Source organism: Odocoileus virginianus, chromosome 11 (assembly GCF_023699985.2).
Source record: "Odocoileus virginianus isolate 20LAN1187 ecotype Illinois chromosome 11, Ovbor_1.2, whole genome shotgun sequence".
Classification (NCBI taxonomy): domain Eukaryota; kingdom Metazoa; phylum Chordata; class Mammalia; order Artiodactyla; family Cervidae; genus Odocoileus; species Odocoileus virginianus.
In genome coordinates, this window is record NC_069684.1 from 54,299,683 (window position 1) to 54,323,001 (window position 23,319).

Here is a 23,319-nt window from a genome sequence, read left to right on the forward strand (position 1 = left end):
AACTAGTCAAAGCAGCTTCCATTTACTTAGTTTTGAAACACATTTTTCATGACTTAGCTTCCTAATACAAAGAGCAAAATGGCAATGAAAGATAAACATCGTCAGATACTAGAGTTATATAATTTGATCAGGAGAAAAATTAGATACTGGTTGTTAAGTGAATTGACATATGTTTTCCTTTTCTCCTTTGTGGTTTATTTCAAATCACACAATCACATTTCTTCTCATCCATGGATCTCACAACTTTTTCATCCTGGTTTTGAGGAGAAGCAACCAGCCTTGAGTTGATGGGACCAACAAGATCCAGAAGGACCCCGTGGCAGCACAGCCACGCTTTTAGGACCAAATTCCCACAGCAGAGAAGCAGAGAATACCTAGAGTTTACTCAGTTTCTTTCAAAAAATTTTTCTAGGACAGAAAACTAAAACCCATCCATACGTTTCCATCTTTTCAACAGCATGGCTGAGCTGTGACAATGCCACTAGGTGGCATCCTGTCCTCTCCTGACCATTTCTTTGGGCATCGTTTCCCAGGGCAACCCCAATAGCATCCCAGACAACAGGAGACAAGGGTGCCTCGCCTACTTAGCATGACTGCTCTCTCTTGTATACTGGGAAAAGTCTGGTCTCACCAACGGGATACAGTTGATACTCTGTTTCATGGCAAGGAAGATTTTGTTTGTCTTCCGTTTCTCCTATTCCATATCAGAGTCTGACAGCAGTGCTGCTCTCATGAGTTGATTTTCTTCCCTGACATCTCTGCTGTCCTGCCAACCAAGGCACAATGTGCCATGAAGGATCCATCAAATGCCCATGGACACGAGGAGGTAATAGTACCAGATCCAAAATGATCTAGGGAAGACGCACGTCTAAGTGTTTACTGAAGGTCAGGCTCTTTATACCCTTTTAAAAGCCTGTCTAGGACTTGAGGGGGGAAAGTGAAGTGACAGTCCAGCCTTATTTGGAGTGCTATTTAATTTCCATTGCATGCTGAGGCATGGGGTAAGAAAATATTCCAGAACATTCTTCTCAATCTCCCACCCTTTCTCTTCTCTCCTTTTCCCTAAGGCATAGCAGTGACATGATGGAGGTTATGAGTAGGTGAATGGAGAAGAAGGAGAAAGAGTTATTCCACAATCATAGTTAAACATAAAGCAATTTTTAGAATCCTGCCTTGTCATTTAGGTGACTTACTGAAGTCCTATTAAGTTATCAAACCTTTGCTTTGTACCCTGGGATGCTGGAAGCACTGGGACATGAGGAAGAAATCCAGAGAAAGATGGAAAACTTGGAGACTACAGTTCTAAAGAAAACGCTGAGGAGTCAAATGCCCATTCCAAAATACTGTGTTTCAAGTGTTATCAGTTTTGAAGACATTTTTGAAAGGCATCTGCTATTCCAGGACATATGATTCCTATTCCTGGCCGAGCAGGTACACAGGGTCTCCCACGTGGATGGTCCCTGGGTTTTCCAGAACAAAATACTGTCCAAAGAGAGGTGATTTTCCATATAACTTTCGTTCAGAAGGGTCACACAGGCGATAACTGCAACAGGAAAAAGACCATAATGAGTCACAGGCAATCAGAAGGAAGAGCTCAAACCGGACATGATTTCTTCTCGGCTGACGGTCCACCCCACACAGGGCCTCCATGCTGCCCTGCTCCAGCGAGCGCCGTTCCCTTCGAGAGTTCAGAATAGTGCCTCCTGGAGTTGTATCCAGTGCACAAACTACAAAAGTACAACCAATGGCCACCTCTTTTCTCTTTGGAATGTTCCCTGTTTTGGCATTAAGGAATTAGGGACTCAATATGCTCAGACTTTACTTTATCACTTCCCTTGGCATCTCTCCTCCTGACTCCACAGCAGTGATCAGAACCACAGCTGAGCAGTCCGTCAGGCTGAGAGGCCAGGAGTCATCCTTTACACCGGCTCCCTCACTTTCCAGTGTGTTCATAGCTGCCAGGTCCTGAGGTTTTTCATGTACCACGCCTTTTGAATTTTCTCACTTTTTCTTCCACTATCACAATCTCACTTCATGCATCCTCAGACAACTCTAATAACTCTTTCTTCCCCCCATGGTTTGGTGGTTCCTCTGTGGACTCCCCTCCCCCAGTTCCCCAAGCACTAGAATTCTACCTTTTCTTCAAGGCCGAACTCCAAAGCCACATGTCCTGGGAAAGAAACTCAGGATCCCCCGGCTAGGAGTGGTCTCCCCATCCTGGATTATCTCTGCTGCCCCTTGAACACACACGTGCTGTGTTCTGCACTATTAGAGCACGTCTGTCTGTTCTACAAGACAGAGAGTCTGTGGAGAGCAGGAAATGTGACTAACTCCCTTGTATCACTCACACCAAGGCTGGACCCTATATGTCACCAGTGACCCACAAACATTTGTTCAACAAATGAACGTGTTAGTAAAACCCACCCTCTGTTAGGAGCAGTATTCCTATCTTTGGAGCTTCTGCAGCGGCTCAACTGCAAAGAATCTGCCTGCAAGGCAGGAGACTCGGGTTGGATCCCTGGGTGGGGAAGATCCCCTGGAGGAGGAAATGGCAACCCCCTCCAGCATTCTTGCCTGGGAAATCCCATGGCCAGAGGAGCCTGGCAGGCTACAGCCCATGGGGTCGCAAAAGAGTCAGACACGAATGAGCAACTAAACAACAACAAATTCACATCTTTGTCAGGCAAAAAACAAGAATCCCCAGGAAAAGTGTACACGGGATGTGCGTGAATAACATGGCAAGATTCTCCTGTCCTCCACCTCCACCAGGAAAAAGTTTTCCTTCTGTCTCTCATTTAATCATTTTTATATCATTTTGATGGAAAGCACTTTTTCATTCTACTGTGTTCTGAGAAAAAAAACTATTGCAACAACTCAGACCTAATTTTGTTCTGCGAATCAGAGGTGGCTAATGAGAAAATGGGGAGGGCAAAACCTCTAGCCTCTCCCTGCATTTGCAGGCACTATGTCTGTTCTGGTCATTGTTGTATGCCAACAGCCTGGTACAGCACCTGGTACATTGAAGCCACTCAGAATGAGGTTGGTTGAGCCAACGAATAAATCAACAAGCGGATGGGAACCATGAGCCACTGATCCAGCTGATCCTGCCTGGCCAACAACATTCCCCTGCTCTGTAGTCAGGTCTCTGCAATGACGCTGGACCCTGGGAACCAGGCACGTCTCCCAGCCTGCCTCTTCGCTCTCAGCCTGCAATACCAGGGACATTTGGAGATGTGTCTGTTGGAGGGTGACTTCTTCAGGATGGAGGCAGATCGGGCACTTTATGACTCGGGATTTCTGCTTCTTACAAGCTGGGTAGCCTGAGGCTCTGATTATCTCAGTGAGGGGATTGAGAGCCAGTTCTGTGCAAACACTGACAGTTTACAAAGAACATCACACAGATTATCTGTTAATCCCTGAAACATGCCAATGTGGGAATATGTATCGTCCCCACTTCACAGGGAGGTCTCAGAGGAGTAACAGACTTGCCCAGGATCTAAGTGGTCAGGCTGGGGCCAGAACTGAGGTCTGGCTCATTTCAGAGTCGGGACTTTTCCCACCAGGGATGTGATCCCGGTCATCTTTGTACCTCCTGGATACTACACACGCACACATGAGAAGAGGTCAGGGGGCTAATATTTATTCTGCACAAACGTTCAGCCACGCACGGGTTTCCCTGCCCATTGCCATCACTACTCATGCACACAGGTACTCCGCCTCCAGGTAACTTAGGAAGGAAGGACTCTGCCAAGGGTTGGGCCAAGGAGCTGGTTTGTAGGCGCGGCACTGCCCAAAGCCCCCAGCTGGGTCCCACTTAGGCTCCTGCTGACATTGTTACCACTGGGCTGCAGGGAGACTGGACAAATGAGATCAACAGTGACCCCTTGTGGGACTGAGGCAATATTGTCCACTGTAAATTCACATCCACACCAAGCTTTTTGTTCAAGAGACTGAAAACAAGGCATGATCTCATACATGGATCTTCTTTGATTTTCTTTTTCCCAAATATACAAATTTTGCTTTTGCGGCTGATGATAGGATTGTGGTGCTGTGACCCCATGGACTGCAGCCCACCAAGCTCCTCTACCCATGGGATTCTACAGGCAAGAATACTGGAGAGGGTAGCCATTCCCTTCTCCAGGGGATCTTTCCAACCCAGGGATGGAACCAGGTCTTCTATAGAGCAGGCAGATTCTTTACCATCTGAGCCACCAGGGAAACCCTGATGGTGGGATTAATAAATTACAAATACATGTAAAAATCACCTTTCTTGGGCTTCCCTGGTGCTCAGTGGTAAAGAATCCACCTGCCAATGCAGGAGACGTGGGTTTGATCCCTGGTCCGTGAAGATTCCACATGCCGCACAGCAATTAAGCCCATGCACCACAACTACTGAGCCAGTGCTCTAGAGCCCGAGAGCTGCAACTACTGAAGCCCGCACGCCCTGGAGCCTGTGCCCTGCGACAAGAGCAGCCACCTCAGTGGCCAGCCCAGCACCGCAACTAAAGGGTAGCCCCCGCTCACCATAATAAAGCCCTCAGAGCAATGAAGACCCAGCACAGCCAAAAAATACATAAAATCGCCTTTCTCAGTGAATCTTCTCTTCCAGTGAATATGAAACACACTACCACTTTAATGGGAGACACACGTTTTGTTTCACTTAAACAGAGGTCTCCATCCTTAAGGGTGTGGTGTGAGTGGAAACTGTTACCTATAAAGTGCTGTGGACTGGTGAGAGCTGCTTGCTTTACTCACTTATTGATCAATGCCCAGACCATGGTTTGCAGGCAGGGTCTCTGATCACCGCTGGGTCCCCACCGAGGGCACAGGCCACTTCTGGGGACTCCCAACCGGTTATGTGTATGATCAGGTCAGGAATAAAACAGCACTGTGAAGACAGGAGGGCCTGAAGGCCAAGCAGGTTGGGCTGCCTTGCCTTTAATGCAGCCTCAGAAAATGGAAAGAAGTGTCTCCAGGATTTTCCTTCTCTCAGAATGTGCCAAGCTCATAAGCTGAGCCTATCAATAACCACAGTCTACATGGTCATTATGTATTTTATCATCTATTTTTAAAAGTAGTACTTATTGCTTTATTCTAACCAAGGGGGAGAGTAAACCAGGAGAGGTGTTATGAGTCCATGCGTGTGTGCTCACTCTCAGCTGTGTCCGACTCTTTGCAACCCCATGGACTGTAGCTCACCAGGCTTCTCTGTCCATGGAATTCTCCAGGCAAGAATACTGGAGTGGGCAGCCATGCCCTCCTCCAGGGGATCTTCCTGACCCAGGGACTGAACCCTGGTTTCACGTGTGCCCTGCACTGGCAGGTGGATTCCTTACCACTAAGCCACTTCCTCTTATTAGGTCAGTTTTTGCAAATAAACTGCAACATCAAGCATGTATCTGACTTGCCAATGTCACACAGTTACAGGGGCAGGAGATGACAGAGCCTGGTCAGGTGGGAGGCAGCTGTCTCCTTCCATAGTATCACCCACACCCAATCCTTCTGTCTTTACCTCAGCACAGCACAGCCTGACACAGGCGGAGAGCAGCAAATGTCACTGTCCAAGTCCTCCTGCATTTAACAAAACACGTGTATTGACAGAACAAACGAGCTGATTCTTCCTATTGAAAGGAACAATGACAGACCCGCACGGCTCCTGTGGGATCAGGGTGGGAGTCACTCTCCCTCCAGAAAGAAAAGAGTCATTCCTTCTTCATATTTTCCTGCCAGCAGACCGGCCTCCACTGTGAGTACTTCACAAAGGTTCCTCTGGGCCTGCGATCAGCAGCCATTCAGCACTGGTCTCCCGGCTGAGAACCTGCCTTCCTGGATCAGCATAGCCCTGGGGCACAGGGGACCCATGAAGAGGGAAGGCAGTGTGCCCAGGTACCCTGCCCAGGAGGATAGCCGGGGAGCAGAGGGGAGGCCCCCAAAACCACTTTGCTTTGCTTCTGTGATTTATGTCAGGCAGCCCAGGCCTTTCTCTTCCTGATTTATGGCCATCTGTCCTGGGAGGGACATAAATCATGGCATCTATGGCAATTTAAATCTCAGTAAGATACAGAAGACACCTAGGCTGGCTGCCCCGTCTCCTGGGGTATTAAGAGCAATTAGGGTGGAATGGCTGGGCTGCTGAGGGGCAGCAGGAGATTCAGAGGGCTGGGCTGCTCCCAGGGGTCAATTTTCCTCCTTCTATAAACACAAGATCCCAAGGGAAGGAGGGGCCCCAAAGATTCAGAGGACTGGCCCAAGACAGACACTTTCTGAATCCAGAAGGAAAGGTACCAGGCACCAAGCTCTGTCGGGAGGAGAGAACAAGATGATGTATACAAATGGATGGCAGTCAATTCTCCAGATCATCTGGCTGGCTTGTATACAGAACCAACGGAGGTCTGTCCTGTTCCACTGACTTCACAGGGAGGAAGAGCCTGAGCTAGAGAGGAGCCTGCTGATCACCTGGCAAAACCAGGACTACTAACACCATGGCGGGGTGCTGTCCCCCACCTGCCCTGCCTTCCTCCTCCACAGAGCTCCTCGGCAACCACAGGAAAGTGGGAAGATGGAGGAACTTCCAGTCTGTGCTAATTGTGAGTGAGCCAGCACATTTGGAGGAACCACCAGTCCTTCGCTGCAGCTTCTCAGACTCGCTCCCCTCCAGAGTGTCCGGTCACAGCTAATAAAGTCTTCTCCAACATTTCATCACGACCATCCTCAAACAAATGGGGCTTCCCTGGCGGCTTGGACGGTAAAGAATCTGTCTGCAATGCAGGAAAGGGAGTCTGTTTCGTTCCATCTTTCACCAAGCTCGTTAGTCCAAGCTCTTGAGACCACCAGTCTCCTTTGATCAGCACCCATCCCTCTCCTGGGCTTCCCTGGTGGCTTGGATGGTAAAGAATCCACCTGCAATGCAAGGGACCCGGGTTCAACCCAAGTCAGGAAGATACCCTGGAGGAGGGAATGGCTGCCCACTCCAGTATTCTTGCCTGGAGAATTCCATGGACAGAGAAGCCTGGTGAGCTACAGTCCATGGGGTTGCAAAGAGTCGGACACTACTGAGTGACCAACACTTTCATCATCAAACAGGCAGATGAGTTAAAAGAATTTTACAGAGAACATTCAATTGCCAGTCATTTGGACCCTACACATAACATTTTATTGTATTTCCTCTATCAGATATATTTATCCATCCGTCAATCCATCATCATTTTTTTCCATTTCCAATTAAGTGACAGATGTCAGCAAATTTCACCTTGAAACAGTTCATCTGGAATATCATTTCCTAGGGTTAACATTTCATAACTATTTTTGAGGGGTGATAAAATTTACAAGGAGTGAAATGTATAAATCTTAAGTGCTATACCTATTAACTTTTGGTGGTTGCTCAGTTGCTAAGTCTTGTCCGACTCTTTTTTTCCTTCTTTTCTCTTTTTTTTATTGAAGCATAGTTGATGTACAATATTATATGTTACAAGTGAAGTGATTCATGATTTTTAAAGATAATACTCCATTTATAGTTATTATAAAATATTGGCTATGCTCCCTATGTTGTACAATATATCCTCGTAGCCTATTTTTTTAAACTTTTTATTTTGTATTGGAATATAGCCAATTAATGGGACTTCTCTGGTGGCTCAGAGGGTAAAGAATCCGCCTGCAAAGCAGGAGACACGAGAGACTCGGGTTTGATCCCTGAGTCAGGAAGATTCCCCTGGAGAAGGGAATGCAAAACAGTCCAGTATTCTTGACTGAAGAGTTCCATGGACAGAGCAGCCTTGCAGGCTACAGTCCATAGGGCTGCAAAGAGTCAGACACGACTGAGCGACTAAGCCACACACACACACAGACACACACAGAGACACACACACACAGACACACACAGAGACACACACACAGAGACACACACAGGGACACACACAGGGACACACACACAGACACACACACACAGCACAGACACAGACACACACAGACACACACACACACACACACAGAGACACACACAGACACACACACAGACACATACACAGGGACACACACACAGACAGACACACACAGACACAGGCAGACACACACAGAGATACACACACACACACACACACACAGAGACACACACACACAGACACAGACACACACACACACACACAGACACAGACACACACACACACACACACACACACACAGACAGACACACAGACAGACACACACACAGACACAGACACACACACACACACAGACACACACACACACAGACACACACACACAGAGACACACACACAGGGACACACACAGAGATACACACACAGACACACACACACACAGGGACACACACACACAGACACACACACACAGACACACACACACACATAGACACACACAAAGAAATACACACACACACAGAGACACACACACACAGGGACACACCCACACACACAGCTGATTAACAATGTTGTGATAGTTTCAGGCGTACAGCAGAGGGACTCAGCCATACATACACGTGCAGGATTTCTCCCCTACACTCCCCTCCCATCCAGGTGTAGCCTCCTCTTTGAATGTTTCTGCAAATTCGCACTCAGTGGTGGGGATCCAGAGAAAAAGCAGCCATTTGACCTTCACCTCAGTAATTCAGAATCTCCCCTCCCAACCTCTCTCCAACCCACTTTGTTTGACTCTGCTCCCGACCTCCCTCTCTCTGCCATGTGGCCTGGCCTTGGAATGCCAACTGTCCACCTCACTATAGCCTGGTCTTGATGCAGGACGCTGGTCTCCTTGGAGCACAGGTGCTGGCTTCATGCCTGGGGGCAATGTGCTGTCCGGGACAGAGCCCCCAGCCCAGGCTTCAGCCTGCCAGGGAGGGGCCAGACAGTAGCTTCTGGGATAGCAGGATCAGCAGAGAGCGATGTATGTGTACATGCTCAGCTGTGTCTGACTCTTTGCAACCCCACGGGCTGAAGCCAACCAGGCTCCTCTGTCCATAGGATTCGCCAGGCAAGAATACTGGAGTGGGTAGCCATTCCCTTCTCCAGGTGATCTTCCTGACCCAGGGGTCGAACCCAGGTCTCCTGCATTGCAGGCGGATTCTTCACCATCTGCGCCACTAGGGAAGCCCAAGAGAGGGATGAGTGCTGATTGAAGGAGACTGGTGGTCCAAAGAGCTTGGACCAACGAACTTGATGAAAGATGGAACGAAACAGATTCCCATTCCAGGGGAACAAGTTTGGTCACACAAGTCCCAGTATAACCTCCTCTTAATGTGCTCTTCACGATGCCTTTTATGTCAGATGGCCAAACTTCCACTGCATTCCTTCCTCAAGTCTTCTGGGGCTTTGCCTAAAGCAGGAGTTACCAAACCCCGCCCCCTATCTTCCCTCTCCTCCTCTGCAAGTAACATCCAAGGATGCATGTCAGGGCCCAAGCCAAAGGCCTCAGGGGCTGAAGAAACGAGACCTGACAGCCCACCTGTGATCCTGCATTCAAAACAGAAGACCAGGGAAGATGAGTGTCACTCTGAGGGTTTCCACCATGTCCTGGCTCCAGATTTGCAGAAAACAGAAGGGCATGGATCATGAATTGTTTTAGCAAATGTACTGCAGGTTGCTTAGAGAAAGTTTAGAGGCTACCTATCAGAATATATATTTTCCCCATAATTCCATTACCAAAAGAACACCTTCATTAATGTTTCAGTTTATAGACTTCCAGCCTTTTAGCTACTCAGGGGAATTTATATATTTTAAAAAGGAAAATAAAATAACAAAAAAGTCAGTACTATATATGCAATTTTGTAATCAGCTTTTTAAAATGAACATTATCATAAATATTGATCTATACAATTTAAACTTACCTGTCACTTTCATTAAAAAATTTTTACTGCGAAAATTTTAACATAAACAAAAAAGTAGAAAAAATAGTGCAGTGAATCCCCACCCAATTGTCACCCAGATTCTATTTATCAAGACTGACATATTTTTCCATCTGTGCTTTGGCCAAAATTTCAGCACACTCCAGGTATCACCTCACTTCACTCCTGCATACTTCAACATGTTCCTCCAAAACAGTTGGGCATTTCTTAAAGCACTAGAAAGCCCTTATCACACCTAATGAGTTTGTGAGGTCACCTAATGGGAAGTCCATGGTAAAGCTGGTCAAAATATCTAAACCATGTGTTGTTGCTTTTTAACTGGTGTGCTCGGATCACGAATTCTAAATGAAAAGTAAAATTAGTTGTGCAAGTAGGCATTCCGAGATCAAAGCACCCAGGAATAGTTCCTAAATTACCCAGTCACTAGTACCCCCTTCTCCCTGCTTCTTCGAAGAGATATTAAATCGCATGGTCCTACCTCTTCAGAGTCTCCAGTGGCTCCTTCCTGCTCATGACGCCGGTATCCGGGTCCACTGTGGTTAAAATGCACCTGGACACACACACAGGCATCATACACTGGACAAAGCAGACAGTCCCCTTCTCCTCCCGTTCTCGAGCAGCAGCGCGGGCGTCTCACCTGGAGCAAGCCATCACCCTTTTCAGTTCCACGTCACCAATAAGAAGCCCATTCCATGAGTCCTGGGGCCAAAGCACAGAAGTCCGGTGAGCACCTGGGAGCCCCAGCCCTGACTCACCCCTGTGGGGGGGATGTCATGGGGTTCGACAGCTCAGCAGTCATTTCCATCAGTGATGGCTGACTTCACATCATGCCTTCCTGTTTCCACCCTCCTTCTTTGATCTGTCAATTCTTTCCCCTGAAATGAAACGCTCCCCTTCCTCTCACTTCTAAAACCAGAATTGAAACTCATCTCTGAAGAATAAATACTGGATGGTATCACTCATATGTGGAATCTAGAAAAATGGTACAAACGTAATTGCAAAGCAGAGAGATGCTGACATAGAGAACACACATGGATACCAAGGGGGACGAGAGGGTGAAAGGAAATGGGAGATGGAGGCAGACACATATACGCTATTGATACCACGTATAGGATAGATAGCTAATGAGAACCTATACAGGGAACTCTACTCAATGGTCCTATATCGGAAGGAAATCCAAAAGAGGTCATATAGGTACAAATATAGCTGATTCAATTAGCAGAAACTCACACAACATTGTAAAGCAACTATACTCCAAGAAAAATTTAAAAATAAAAATAAAAAAGAAATTCATCTCCTAGGAAGCCTCCCTGACTGACCCTGTCTGACTGGAGGCAGTGGGGAAGGCAAGGATAGGGGCTGATGCAGGAAGCAACGGAGAGGGGGGATTACTCTAGGTTGCAGAATATCCTTTCCTGCTCGCCTAAAATGGATTAAGATCCTTAATCATTGCATCTATTTATCTTGTATCTCCCCTGAATGGATAGGAACAAATCTAGAGCAGGCCGGTAACCTCACTTCCCTTGGCATCTCCAGAGGAGCATTTATGAATACAAAGCTCTCCAGCCCAGGAAGGTCCTCGGGCATCTGTCTATGGCCTGGGTCACTGGTGCCTACTCTAAGGACAAATCAAATCAATGGACTGTGCCTCTCAAATCCAGCAGGGGAGACAGCACATACACATAAGAAACGTGAATGATCAGCATTCCTTTTAAAAGGTCCAGAAAAACAGAGAGAAAGCATTGTAAGACAGCACCCTTGTGCTGATTGATCTGTGCAAGCAAGCTTGGTGCTGGTGGTGTAGAGAAGAGATTTTCAGGCTGCCCTGCTCTGGTCAGGGAGGTTTTAAGGAAAAGGTGGGATCTGAATTGAGTCTTCCAGGGTGGAAACTTTGAGAGATACAAAAAAAGGGTGAGGGATGCAAGGCAATAATAAGAAGGAAGGACATCTGATTGTGGTCCTGACCACCTCACAAAGGGGCTGAAGATAAGAATCCAGAGTTAAACCGGCCCAGTCCTTTATTGATCACAAGCCAGAGAGAAAGTTCCAGACCCAGAATTTTAACTCTAATAGTGTGTGTTATTCTTCATATGTGTACTGCAGAGTTTTGTTTTTGCTTTTTAATCATAAAATGAGTCTCTTACATGTTTCACAACAGTCCAAAATGTTGGGCACCTCAGGTTAGAGTGCACCAGCCTGTTCTGTGTACATTTCTCCACCAGGAGGCACTGTGGTCCCCCCCAAAAATATGCATCCTTCAGTAATCAAGCATCAAAGACCCTCACACCTTAAAAAATAAAAATAAAAAACAGTTAAGTCCAAGGAAAGGAGCAAGGGAGGCATAACGTTACCTCTGCATAGACACCACAGCCTGAAATTACGATATTGGGCCTGAAGTTAGCTGTTTTAACTTTCTTCTCTAGCCTGGAGTTGAGATCTGCCAACGATGCCTCGGAAAGGATCAAGAAGGGACTGGCATCTGAGTACGGGATCTGATGAGGAAAGAAAAATTGTTAGAGCGTGACACACACAAAGGCATTTCTCAGAGGTCACATGGGTCTGGTTCCTGGAACCTTCCACCCCTCCCTCACCCCACCTCCCCACGCAATCTTTCTAAGTATTTCTCTATTTCTTTTTATAGCAAAGTCACAGCGATTCAGAAGCTTTCAATAGCCTTGCAGATAACAGGAACTGCATGGTGGAGTGAAGAAAATGGGGTCTCAGAATCCTAGAGCTGCCCCTTTCTCACCCTCCAAACTCTCACAGATTGATCTTAATAAGGTGGTTGGATTTGATGACCTCATTAGGTATGATAAAAAATAGTCACTGATTCCATGGCTATGTATTTTTCATGAAACATGCAAATCAACATTCAAAATGGCTGTGGCAACGGTGCCACAAACCATTGTATGTTTCACTCTTAGGATGAATTTTTAAAGCCTTATTCCTTTGAGGGCCAGCCTGGTCATTTTAAATCTGTGGATCTCCATGCCTATACCCATTTGCCCAACTGAGATCTGACACAACATGGCAATCCCAGTGTAAAAAGGCTGGACTTCTCATGCAATTACAGAGGGACTGGGAAAGATACTGACCTAGAAGAGTTTTGAAGCCATGTTGGCACCAGAAGCTTCTATAAGTAGGAATTTTTGCTCTCGGGCAAAAATGCAAGAGTCCTCCAAATCAAGAAACACAGATGATGCTCCCAAGGGAAGGGCTTTATTTTTTTACCAATAGCTTGTGACAAAAGTAACAGCTTTTGTCCTAAGAGATCACAAAAGATAAAAGATGAGATCTGAGCTCAGCAGACATGTGCCATGCTCTCCCCTTCCAAGGAAGCCTGCCTTCCACAGGACACACAGTGAAGGCCAAAAACCAAGGGGCGATCCTCTGACCTGGTCCGTGGGTCGGAATGCGTCTTCCACTTGGTGAGAATTTCTCGGTTGCATGTGGGGTTCAAAGTGCACCAGGCGGTAGGGCTGCGTCTTCAGGAAGTTTGTTATCCACTGGGCCGCGGCCTCGCCACAGTCTCTGCCCTCAATCTCCAAGCCGTGCACTCTGTGAGGGGTGGGGACAAAGGACAGGCATGACTTTGACAACCTGGACACCCTGCCACGTCCCGCACAGATCCGAAAGTCTGCACCTCGCTGTGACATCGCTGCAGTTCCTTCATTACCAGGAGACGTCATTTTAGCCTGGCCCTGACTCTGAACCATGTGGAAACCCAAATAAAGACAGAATTTCAATCCCTCCTTTCTCCGCTTTTTTTATAGTTGATTTACCATATTGGGTTAATTTCAGGTGCACAATCTAGTGACTCAGCTTTTTTGCAGATTATACTCCATTATAGGTTATTGTAAGATGTTGGATGTAATTCCCTGTGCTATAGAGTAAATCCTCGTTGCTTATCTATTTTATAAACCAGAGATGCAGATGCAGCCTTGCGATGCCTTGCCTGAAAGGAATGCAGGCAGAATAAAATGAAATCATGTGTTTGAAAAGAGAGGGAGTTCTCCAGAAGAACCCTAATGTATTAGTATAAAATAAAATTGCTGCAAGAATATGGTTCACCCAGTTGGACAGAAATCTTTATTAAAAGGCTGGTATAATGGTAATAGGGGCTTCCTAGGTGGCTCAGTGGTAAAGAATCCACCTGCCAATGCAGGAGATGCAGGAGACCTGGGCTGGATCCCTGGGTCGGGAAGATCCCCTGGAGAAAAGAATGACAACCCACTCCAATATTCTTGCCTGGAGAATCTCGTGGACAGAGGAGCCTGGAGGGGTACAGACCATGGGATCGCGGAGTCGGACACTACTGAGCAACTAACACTTCCTTCCTTCCATATTTCAGGTTTTTTAAAAGTTGAATCAATTTAAAGAAAAACATCAAGTAAGTAAGTAAGTGGTTTATAATTCAACACAAATCATGATCATGTTTTGAAAATGCTGAAGTTTGGGAAAGAGGACAGAGTCAAGGGACCTATGTCTTCTATATGAAATGTCCACTTAGTTCCTCTGCCCATTTTTTAATTGGACTGTTTGAGTTTTTATCCTGTTATTAACCCCTTACCAGATACATGTTTTACAAATATTTTTTCTCATTTTACTGATAGTTTTCTTTGTTGTACAGAAGTTTTTTAGTTTGATGGAGTCCCACTTATTTATTTTTGCTTTTCTTGTTTGTGTTTCTCATATCTAAAAAATCTCTGCCAACCAGGGAAGCCCTTTCATCACATTGGTTGATAGCAAATCTCTCCCAGATTTGGGAATTTCTTAGCTTCAAATAATCTTTCTGCCACCTTCTATTTCTCTTCTCCTTCAGGAACTCCAATAATTCACAAACTGTTTCTTTTAATGATATCCCATAGACCACAAAGGTTTTATTCACTCTTTTTTGTTGTTCTTTTCTGACTAGATAATTTCAAAGATCCTGTGTTTATTCTCATAGATTCTTTCCTTCGCTTGATCCATTCAGCTGTTGATGCACTCCACTGCATTTTTAATTTCATTCATTTTATTCTTCCCCTCCAGAATTTCTGTTTGGTTCTTTTTTTTTTTTTTTTTTAATGATTTCTACCTCTTTAACTTCTCATTTTGTCCACTTATCATTTTCGTGATTTAATCAAATTATCTTTCTATGTTTTCTTATATATCACTGAGTGTCTTTAAAACAGCTATTTTCAGTTAATTGGGCACATCACAGATCTCCATGTCTTTGAAATAGATTAGTGAAAAATTATTGATTCTTTGGTGATATAATGTTTTCATGATTTTTTTGCATTCCTTAGAGTTTTGTGGTGCTGGCTTTGCATCTGAAGTAGCACTCACCTCCTCCAGTCTTTACCAACTGTTTTCCAGAGAAAAACACCTTGCGTCAGTCCTGGTGGGGATTCTGAGGCTTTCTCAGGCCTTCTCTGGATACACCTACCCTGTGCTTCTTGCTCTCTTAAATGGCAGAATTCTTACGCTTGTTTGCTTTCTCTCAATCCTGAAACCCATCAGGCCAAAGGCTGTCAGATTCCCTTTCTCCCTTCAAAAGTGGCACTAAAGCTTAAGTTTGTGGTCTTTCCTGGCCCTGCAGATTTAAGCTACCTTCCTGTACGTGCTCACTGTATGTGCTGTCTGCCAAAGTTTGTCGGAAATGCATACCGGGAGCCAGCCAGAGTTGGCGGTGATGTGGGTGAGGCATGCTAAGAGTTGGGGGTACCTATGGAGCCAATTGGGGGTGTCAATTGAAAAAATGCACAACATGAGGGCTGCAAGTTCAGTTTAATTTGGGGACTTACTGAGGACTATGGCCCAGGAGACAGCCTCTCAGATAGCTCTGAGGAAATGCTCCATAGAGGTGGGGGGAGGTCTATTCATATGTGATTTTGGTGACGGAGCATTTGTGCGATCAAGCACACATCTTAGTAGAAGGTTGCTGCAAGAAACAAGGGGCAGATTTCATTGATTTTTTTAGGTATGAGAAGATATGAGAATTTGGGCTCATAAAATCTTCTGAAAACATCTATCTGAAAGCTGTGAAACAAGTGTAGTGGCTATGATCATGAACTTTTGAAAGTTTTGGCCCTCCAAATGCATCAAAAATCTTTAGGAAAGTGAGCTGAAGTTACAGCTCCTTCACAAGAGAATAGCCTGGGTTGCTAAAGGAAATCTAAGTTCAAAGGATTTTTGGCATCTTTTATCTATAGTATGTCTAAGCCTCCTTATTTTGCAATTTCCCAACATGCCCTTGTGTCGTCTTTGGGGGAATAAACCAAAAGCCTGTACAGGACCGGGAAAAGCTTCCACATAATTCCAAGTGAACCAATAGTTAAATGAAAAATTGTTAACCACAAGAAATTATGGGTAAATGTCTCACCCTGGCAGGCAAGCAGGAACCAGAATATGGAGAAACATGAAATACATATTGCAATAAGCATATTGAAAAGTCTGCCTCAGGCAATCAAAAATACAAATTAAATCAGTAAGAAATTACCGTTTTTTCTCACAAAAATGGCAAAAGATTTTTGAATATAATGGTCAAAAAGAAATGAGACACATAACCTGCTGGTAAATATACACCTGGTATAATAACCACTCTGCAAAATGATTTAGCACTATATACATATATATGCATGTATATATATCTATATAGTATATAGCTATATCTTATCAAATGTCTACAGGAGGGCTTCCCTGGTGACCCAACGGTAAAGAATCCACCTGACGATGCAGGAGACACAGATCGGGGAAGATCCTATATACTGTGGAGCAACTAAGTCCATGAGTTAGCCCTCTAGAGCTTGGGAGCTGCAGCTACGGAAGTCCGCATGCCCTAGAGCCCATGCGCAGCAACAGTAGAAGCCACCGCAATGAAAAGCCCACGCACCACAACTAGAGTAGGCCCTGCTCGCTGTAATTAGATAAAGTCCATGCAACGAAGACCTAGCACAGCCAAATAAATAAATAAAAGTCTACAGGAGTCATACTCTTGTTGGTGAAGCCACTGCTAAAATTTTTTCCCTAAGGAAATAATAAACAATATGAACAGAGATTTATGCCAAGTTATTCATCACATTCTTCTTCATACCTAGAAAAAAACTGAAAACAATCCAAATGTTTAATCTTGGGGACATGTCAAAAGGCATTCAAAGACATTCATGGGATGAAATATCACACCAACATGAAAATGGTATGTTTGAAGACTTTTTTAACAATCTGAAAAATACTCAACATGTCCACCTAAGTATGTGAATCATATTCAAGACAGTCTTCTGTAGTATTTCAATGGTTTTTAAAGTATTAGCAATTAGAGACAGAAAGAAGATATGTCAAAATACGAATTATAGATGTCTCAGAAGGGTTTTGTTTTGTTTTGTTTTTGGTATTTTCCAATTTTAAACAATGAATATGTATAACTTTTATAATCAGAAAAACCAGCAAATATTGTTAAGTCGCTAAGTCGTGTCGGACTCTTTGCGATCCCATGGATTGTAGCCCACCAGCCTCATTCTATCCATGGGATTTTCCAGGCAAGAATACTGGAGTGGGTTGCATTTTCTACTCCAGAGGATCTTCCTGACCCAAGGATTGAACTCGAGTCTCCTGTATTAGCAGGCAGATTCTTTACTGCTGAGCCACAAGGGAAGCCCCAAATTAAAATTAAAACATTGTATTTACAATTCTGATATTATGGAAATTATATTAATTTTGCATTTTATGAGTGTTGGGGTGTCTTTAGGCTTTTTAGGTAACTTCATTTTTTTCCCAATCAAGTAGCTACATTTTTTGATGTGATATTATTTTCTATAATAGGCTGTGGACTAATTTAGCAGTCACGTTGCATTTTAATTCAAAAGGCAGTCATTATTACAACAGTATAATTAGATCACATCTTGACTTTCCCGTAAAAGATTCTAAAAAACCCAACTCTAGACATGATTTCTTAAGACACAGCCACTTTTCCTGGAATAATTGCCCCCTTGTCCTTCTGATGTTAAGGAAAGAGCCTCTGTACAGAGCAGCCTCCTCCCTGGGCATCTGCAGGTCAGGTCACTCTTCTGATTGCAGACATTCTTGTCTATTCTGGAAGTTCATTAGGACTAAATACCATGGGTCATATAGCCATTTATGACTCCTTCCAAAACTCAGATTTGGAAAGTTCCCAGTCTTTCCTAGCAACACAGAGATGATTCCAAGGTAATACATGGATCTAACCTCACCTCTTCTAGGATTCTCTCTCCACTCCTTCTGCCCCAATTTGCATCCTTTATCCACTGGTGATGTTATGTCAATATACCTTTGTTCCCATAGTTTACTGCAAAAGACTTTTCTTTCTCTGCTCCACATCGGCGCGTATTTTTTCTGAAGTTGCCCCCTTTCCCACCTTCTTTTAGATCATCACCACGTTGAGAACTTGACCCTACATATGGTACATCTGCAATCAATAGTTAATTATTGATAACATTTCTCTGAATTCCCTCCACAGCCCACAGCTTGCCAAAACTGTACGAAGAAATATTCACGTCAAGATTAAGGTCTAGCCTTCCCTCACCTGCACTTGTGCACCACATTTGTGGTGGGCGTCTTGATGGGCAGCTGCAGGTCCTTGGTGTAGGCCGCACTGAGGGTCAGCGTGTCACCCTCACAGGTCAGGGAGATCAGGACCAGGCGGGGCTCCTGTCGCGCTGTGACCATGTTCCCCTCTTTGTTGATCACAAGCCAAAACCTGCCATTTTCAAAACACAAGATATGCATGGCCACCATGGCAGAGAGCCAGTCTCTGGGGGAGCTTCAGGGGTGCACTGTCATCTTTGATTTCCTCGCTGTAAGCCTGGTGTTTCTGTGTGTGTGTGTGTGTGTGTGTGTGTGTGTGTGTGTCTGTCTGTCTGTCCTAAACATCAGTTCATCAGTCCAGCAAGACTGAATCTGTCAGTTCATTTCACAGTGTTTAATAATCACTCATGTGTCAAACAAAATATCTGCAAAACATTCTGAGCTCCTTGATGGCACAAAAATCAAAGAAGTTGTATCTTCATCTCAGTTGCCCTAAGTAGATGATATCTCAGAGAAAGACAAGGAAGCCTTGTGCCTGGCACCAGGAGGCATTCCTGCTGGTGGAAACAAGACACTGCTGTATTGTCCACAGACTGTGGAGTCGAGCTGAACAACAATCAATGCCACTTACACTTCGCCAAATCCACTCCCACCTTTCAAAAAAGTTAATGTTTCAGTAATCAGAGCTGTGACTTCTGCAATTTGTCAAAAGGGCTATTGTTAATGTGGACAATATTCTTTTCTGGCTCAATACTCAGAGTCTAGAGGTACTTCCCAGAACAAAGAGAAATCGAGAAAGAAGAGCAATAGATTGAACTGTTTCCAGGAAAAAAAAAAAAAAAAATGATGCATTTGCATAGAGGGAGCTTCAGCTACCCAGGAAGCTAGACACACTAACATTTTGGTCATTTCCATTCATACTAAACAGAAAGACCCTGATGCTGGGAAAGATTGAAGGCAGGAGGAGAAGGGGACAACAGAGAATGAGATAGTTGGATGGCATCACCGACTCAATGGACATGAGTTTGAGTCAACTCCAGGAGTTGGGGATGGACAGGGAGGCCTGGTGTGCTGCAGTCCATGGGGTCACAAAGAGTCAGACACGACTGAGTGACTGAACTGAACTGAAGATTCAACTGAGTGGAATGATTATGACAAGAGTCAGCTTGTGTTTCTTTTTTTCTTTTGCGTGTATCTTTTTTTTGGCCATTCATATTTTTTTTTATTTTTCATTTTCTTAATTTTTATAATGTTGTGCTGGTTTCTGTCATACAACAATGCAAATCAGCTGTAATTATACACACATCCCATCCCTGCAGAGCCTCCCTCCCCTCCCGCCATCCCATCCCTCCAGTTCATCACAGAGCGCCAGACTGGGCTGCCCATGCTACACAGCAACTTCTCACCAGCTATCCGTCTTACGCCGGATAGTGTATATACATTGATGCTACTTTCTCCATGTGGCCCACTCTCTCCCTCCCCAGAGATCCACAGACATAAGTAAAAAATATGGCAGACAATTAGGATCACCACCTCCAGCAGGTGGCTGAGTTGCTCAGCCCTGCTAAAAAACAAACTTAGTGTAAGTCCTGTGCTAAAGGAACTTCCTCTTGTTGGTTCTTCATCCTAGACACAGTTCTATCCTGGGTCAGATCCCTGGTACCAGCACTTGAGTATTCTTTCTGCTAATTCTTCCTTGTAATAGTGGTAGTCTGATATTTCTAAAATACAAATCTAATCATGTCACCCTCATGCAAAGTTCCCCCATAGTTAAATTTTTAAAATAAAACCCTAACTCTTCTGCAAGACCCTTTACAATCCAGCTGCCCTCCCAGTCATTCTCACCATCCGTGATCTCACATATGCCAGCCTTTCTTTTCCTTTTCAATTTTTTCACTGTGGTAAGATACACACAGCATAAAATATCCAACATATTCTTAGGCATATACCCAGAAGAACTAAAAGCAGGAACTCAAATAGGTACTTGCGCACCAACGTTCACTGCAGCATTATTCATGATGCCAAAAACAAAAACAATGCAAATCTCCAACAGAGAATGGACATGAAAAAAATAGGATCTGAACCATATTTAAGCACACAATTCAGTGGCATTAAATAATTTCACAATGTTGTGTAACCATCACCACTATCTATTTCCAGAACCTTTTCATCATCCCAAACAGACACTCAGTATCCATGAAGCAATAATTACCTATTTCATTCCCATCTGGCCCCTGCCCCTGGCTATCTCTCACTTTCCCTCTCTATGAATTTGCCTATTCTAGATATTTCATATAACTGGAATGATACAGTGTTTGTCCTTTTGCCTCTGGCTTATTTCACTTAACATAATGTTTTCAAGGTCTATGCTGTAGCATGGATCAGAACTTCATTCCTGGGTAAATAATAGTCCAGTGTGTACAGACCACATTTTCAGTGCCAACTAGGAAGTCCTTCCACCCGCTCCTTCCTCTGGCTTCCCGGGCACTAGTCACATTGAGTCAATTATCATCTAGGACTGCAAGCCTGTGTTTGCTTCTCTTTATCACGTTTTCTGATGGGATGATAACAAAAACAGCTCACCTTTCCACTGCCTCGTGAATTACCCTCTGGGCAGCCAGGAGAGGGAAATTTACAGCCTGCATCAGACCTGCCTGTAACTGTTCCCTGCAGAAACTGAGGACTGGGCTGGGAGGGAGTCTGAAGAGCAGCCTTACAGTGAGGCTGAAGCCAGACCCAGAAGAAGACAAAGCTCCTTGCTCTGGGCCCTGGTAATCTTTGCTGAACCCCAGGAATTCACACAGGTCATGACCACCCAGGTAGAGTAAAACCAGGGTTTACAAAGCACCAGCATGCTAAAGGAAACAAGAACCATGACTCCAGTCACGACGGGGTGGCTCTCAACCTCAGGGTTTTTTGGTTTTTTTTTTTTTACCCATAAAAGAGTGCATGAGAAAATTAGAGAAAATAACATAAGCAACAGCACTTTTTAAGCTGCAAGAAGCTTAAGCTTTAACTGCTATGATTACGATTATGTGCTCCACCTTGGTGTGCTCCTTGAAGGCTGGGCTCCAAAGCTCCTTGTGTCCCCAAGTTCTCAAGAGATAATTGCTAAAACTAGAGTGGCCGGGACTAAGCCTGTGAAGCTCGCGTTTCCCGCTAGACTAAGTTGAAGTTCGGTCGCGCACCGGCAGACACCTGGGGACAAATGGGAAGGTGCCGCACTTACTCTGGAGCGCAAGCCGTAAGAGAGCCGGTGGGAGGTGGAAATACAGCCATATCCCCAAGGCGGGTCGGGACCCTGGGTCTGCCGTTGGCAGCTGATGGCCCCCTTTTCTCTTTTTCCTTGCCTCCCCCCGTCACCCACCTCCCCTCGCCAGATCCCATTTTGTAAGGGAAGGATCCTGCAGGCCTCCGCCGCTCCCGCTGGCGTTCTGAGCGCATCCCGCGCTGTTCCCGCGCCCGGCCCTACCTGTCCCGCAGGTGGCCGCTGCGCAGCCCCAGGGCCGTGCACTCGGCCGCGTCCACCGACACCCCCTTGCAGGACTTCACCGGGTAGATCCACAGCTCGCTCACCGTGCCCACCTGCTGCAGCCGCCCGCGCCGCCTGGACCGCGCGCGGCGCCAGGTGACGGCTCCCAGCGCCACCGCGGCCAGTCCCAGGGCGGCCACCCCCAGCCAGCGGGGCCCGGGCGGCGCGGGGAGGCCCGGGCGGGCCAGAGCCGAGGAGCCGGCGGCGCCCATGACCCAGCGATGGCGGGCGGCGGAGGGGCCTCCGGCGAGGCCCACCAAGGACGCGCCAACCTGAGCCGGACGGGAGCGCGCCCGCCGCCCGGGGCTGCTGGGGGAGGTGCGGCCCTCGGCCAGGAATCCAAAGGAAGGACGACTTCTGAACCCCTTTCCGGCCGATCAGAAGGTCGAGTCCTTCCCCCGAGGGGTGGCCCGGGGGAGCTGCGGGTGGGAGGGGGGAGCACCTCCCAGCGCCTCCTCCACTTCCGCCGCCTACGGCTGCAAAGCGAAGTACCCTCCCCCATGATCTCTAAGTGTGACCATTTTATTTACGTATTTGTGGGTTGTTTATTTAACCTAAAATTTTTTTAAGAGTTCGCAGGACGCATCAGGCAGCCGGCAGATCCCTCTCTTGGGAATAAGGAGCAACGGGCACCCGGTGGCCTTCGCAGGGTGCCTGGCTGCCTTCAGCCACTCTCCTCATCTGCGGGCTGCTGGGGCCGGAGAGCTTTGGGCGGGTGGGAATCTGAGGGCGAGACTCGAGACTAGGGTCTCAGGACCTGCAAGCCCAGGTATTCAGGGCCGCAGCCGGCAGCTCCGAACAGCAAAGCCGAGCAGAGACTGCCCTCTATAGGACTGCACACTTGGCTGGCTCCTCCAGACACAAAGCCTCAGAGACGCAGCTGCATTTGCCAGCAACTCTGGCTACGAGCACAAGGTCCCGAGGCTTCTTCAAGGCAGCAGGGAATGTCCTGGGCAACCCTTTCGAATTGTGGTGCCGAAGACTCTTGAGAGTCCCTTGGACAGCAAGAACGAGCCAGTCAATCCCAAAGGAAATCGACCCTGAATATTCATTGGAAGGACTGATGCTGAAGCTGAAGCTCCAATACTTTGGCCACCTGATGCGGAAGAGCTGACTCACTGGGAAAGATTTAAGGCAGGAGAAGGGGCCGCAGAGGATGAGATGGTTGGATGGCATCACTCACTCAATGGACATGAATTTGAGCAAACTCAGGGAGATGGTGAAGGATGAGGATGCCTGGCGTGCTGCAGTCCATGGGGTCACAAAGAGTGGGACATGACTTGGCAACTGAACAATAACAACAAATCCTTGTAAGGCACTGAGGTCAGGCTCTTGTCACAAAATCAGGCCATGTTTTGGACTTTCCTGGTGGCTCAGTGGTTGAGAATCCACC

The 23,319-nt window shown here is 46.1% G+C and overlaps 1 protein-coding gene across 3 annotated transcripts; it reads right to left on the reverse strand.

Annotated features, from left to right (window-relative positions):
* On the reverse strand, positions 1-22,964 carry MTARC1 (mitochondrial amidoxime reducing component 1). Of its 3 annotated transcripts, none has more exons than XM_070474489.1 (7): positions 21,980-22,952; positions 18,393-18,566; positions 13,249-13,411; positions 12,205-12,345; positions 10,491-10,552; positions 10,332-10,403; positions 1-1,543 (listed from the first exon to the last, which is right to left on the reverse strand). In XM_070474489.1, the coding sequence occupies exons 1-7, from the start codon at positions 22,426-22,428 to the stop codon at positions 1,414-1,416; spliced, it is 1,191 nt and encodes a 396-aa protein (XP_070330590.1). In that variant the 5' UTR covers positions 22,429-22,952; the 3' UTR covers positions 1-1,413. The 3 variants fall into 3 exon arrangements, 2 of the variants coding, with proteins under 2 accessions (XP_070330590.1, XP_020748192.2); XM_020892533.2 differs by having other exon boundaries at positions 21,867-22,236; XR_011490407.1 differs by lacking the exons at positions 1-1,543; positions 10,332-10,403; positions 10,491-10,552 and adding an exon at positions 12,949-13,117 and having other exon boundaries at positions 12,258-12,345; positions 21,980-22,964.
* Positions 22,965-23,319: the final 355 nt, after the last annotated feature.

Coding starts and splice junctions, on each gene's coding strand:
- MTARC1 (XM_070474489.1), bottom strand. CDS start 22,428: ATGGGGGAGGGTACTTCGCTTTGCAGCCGTAGGCGGCGGAAGTGGAGG. Junction 12,346..13,248: donor CATTCCGACCCACGGACCAG/GTCAGAGGATCG, acceptor TTTCCTCATCAG/ATCCCGTACTCAGATGCCAG. Junction 10,404..10,490: donor AGGGTGATGGCTTGCTCCAG/GTGAGACGCCCG, acceptor GTGTGTGTCCAG/GTGCATTTTAACCACAGTGG.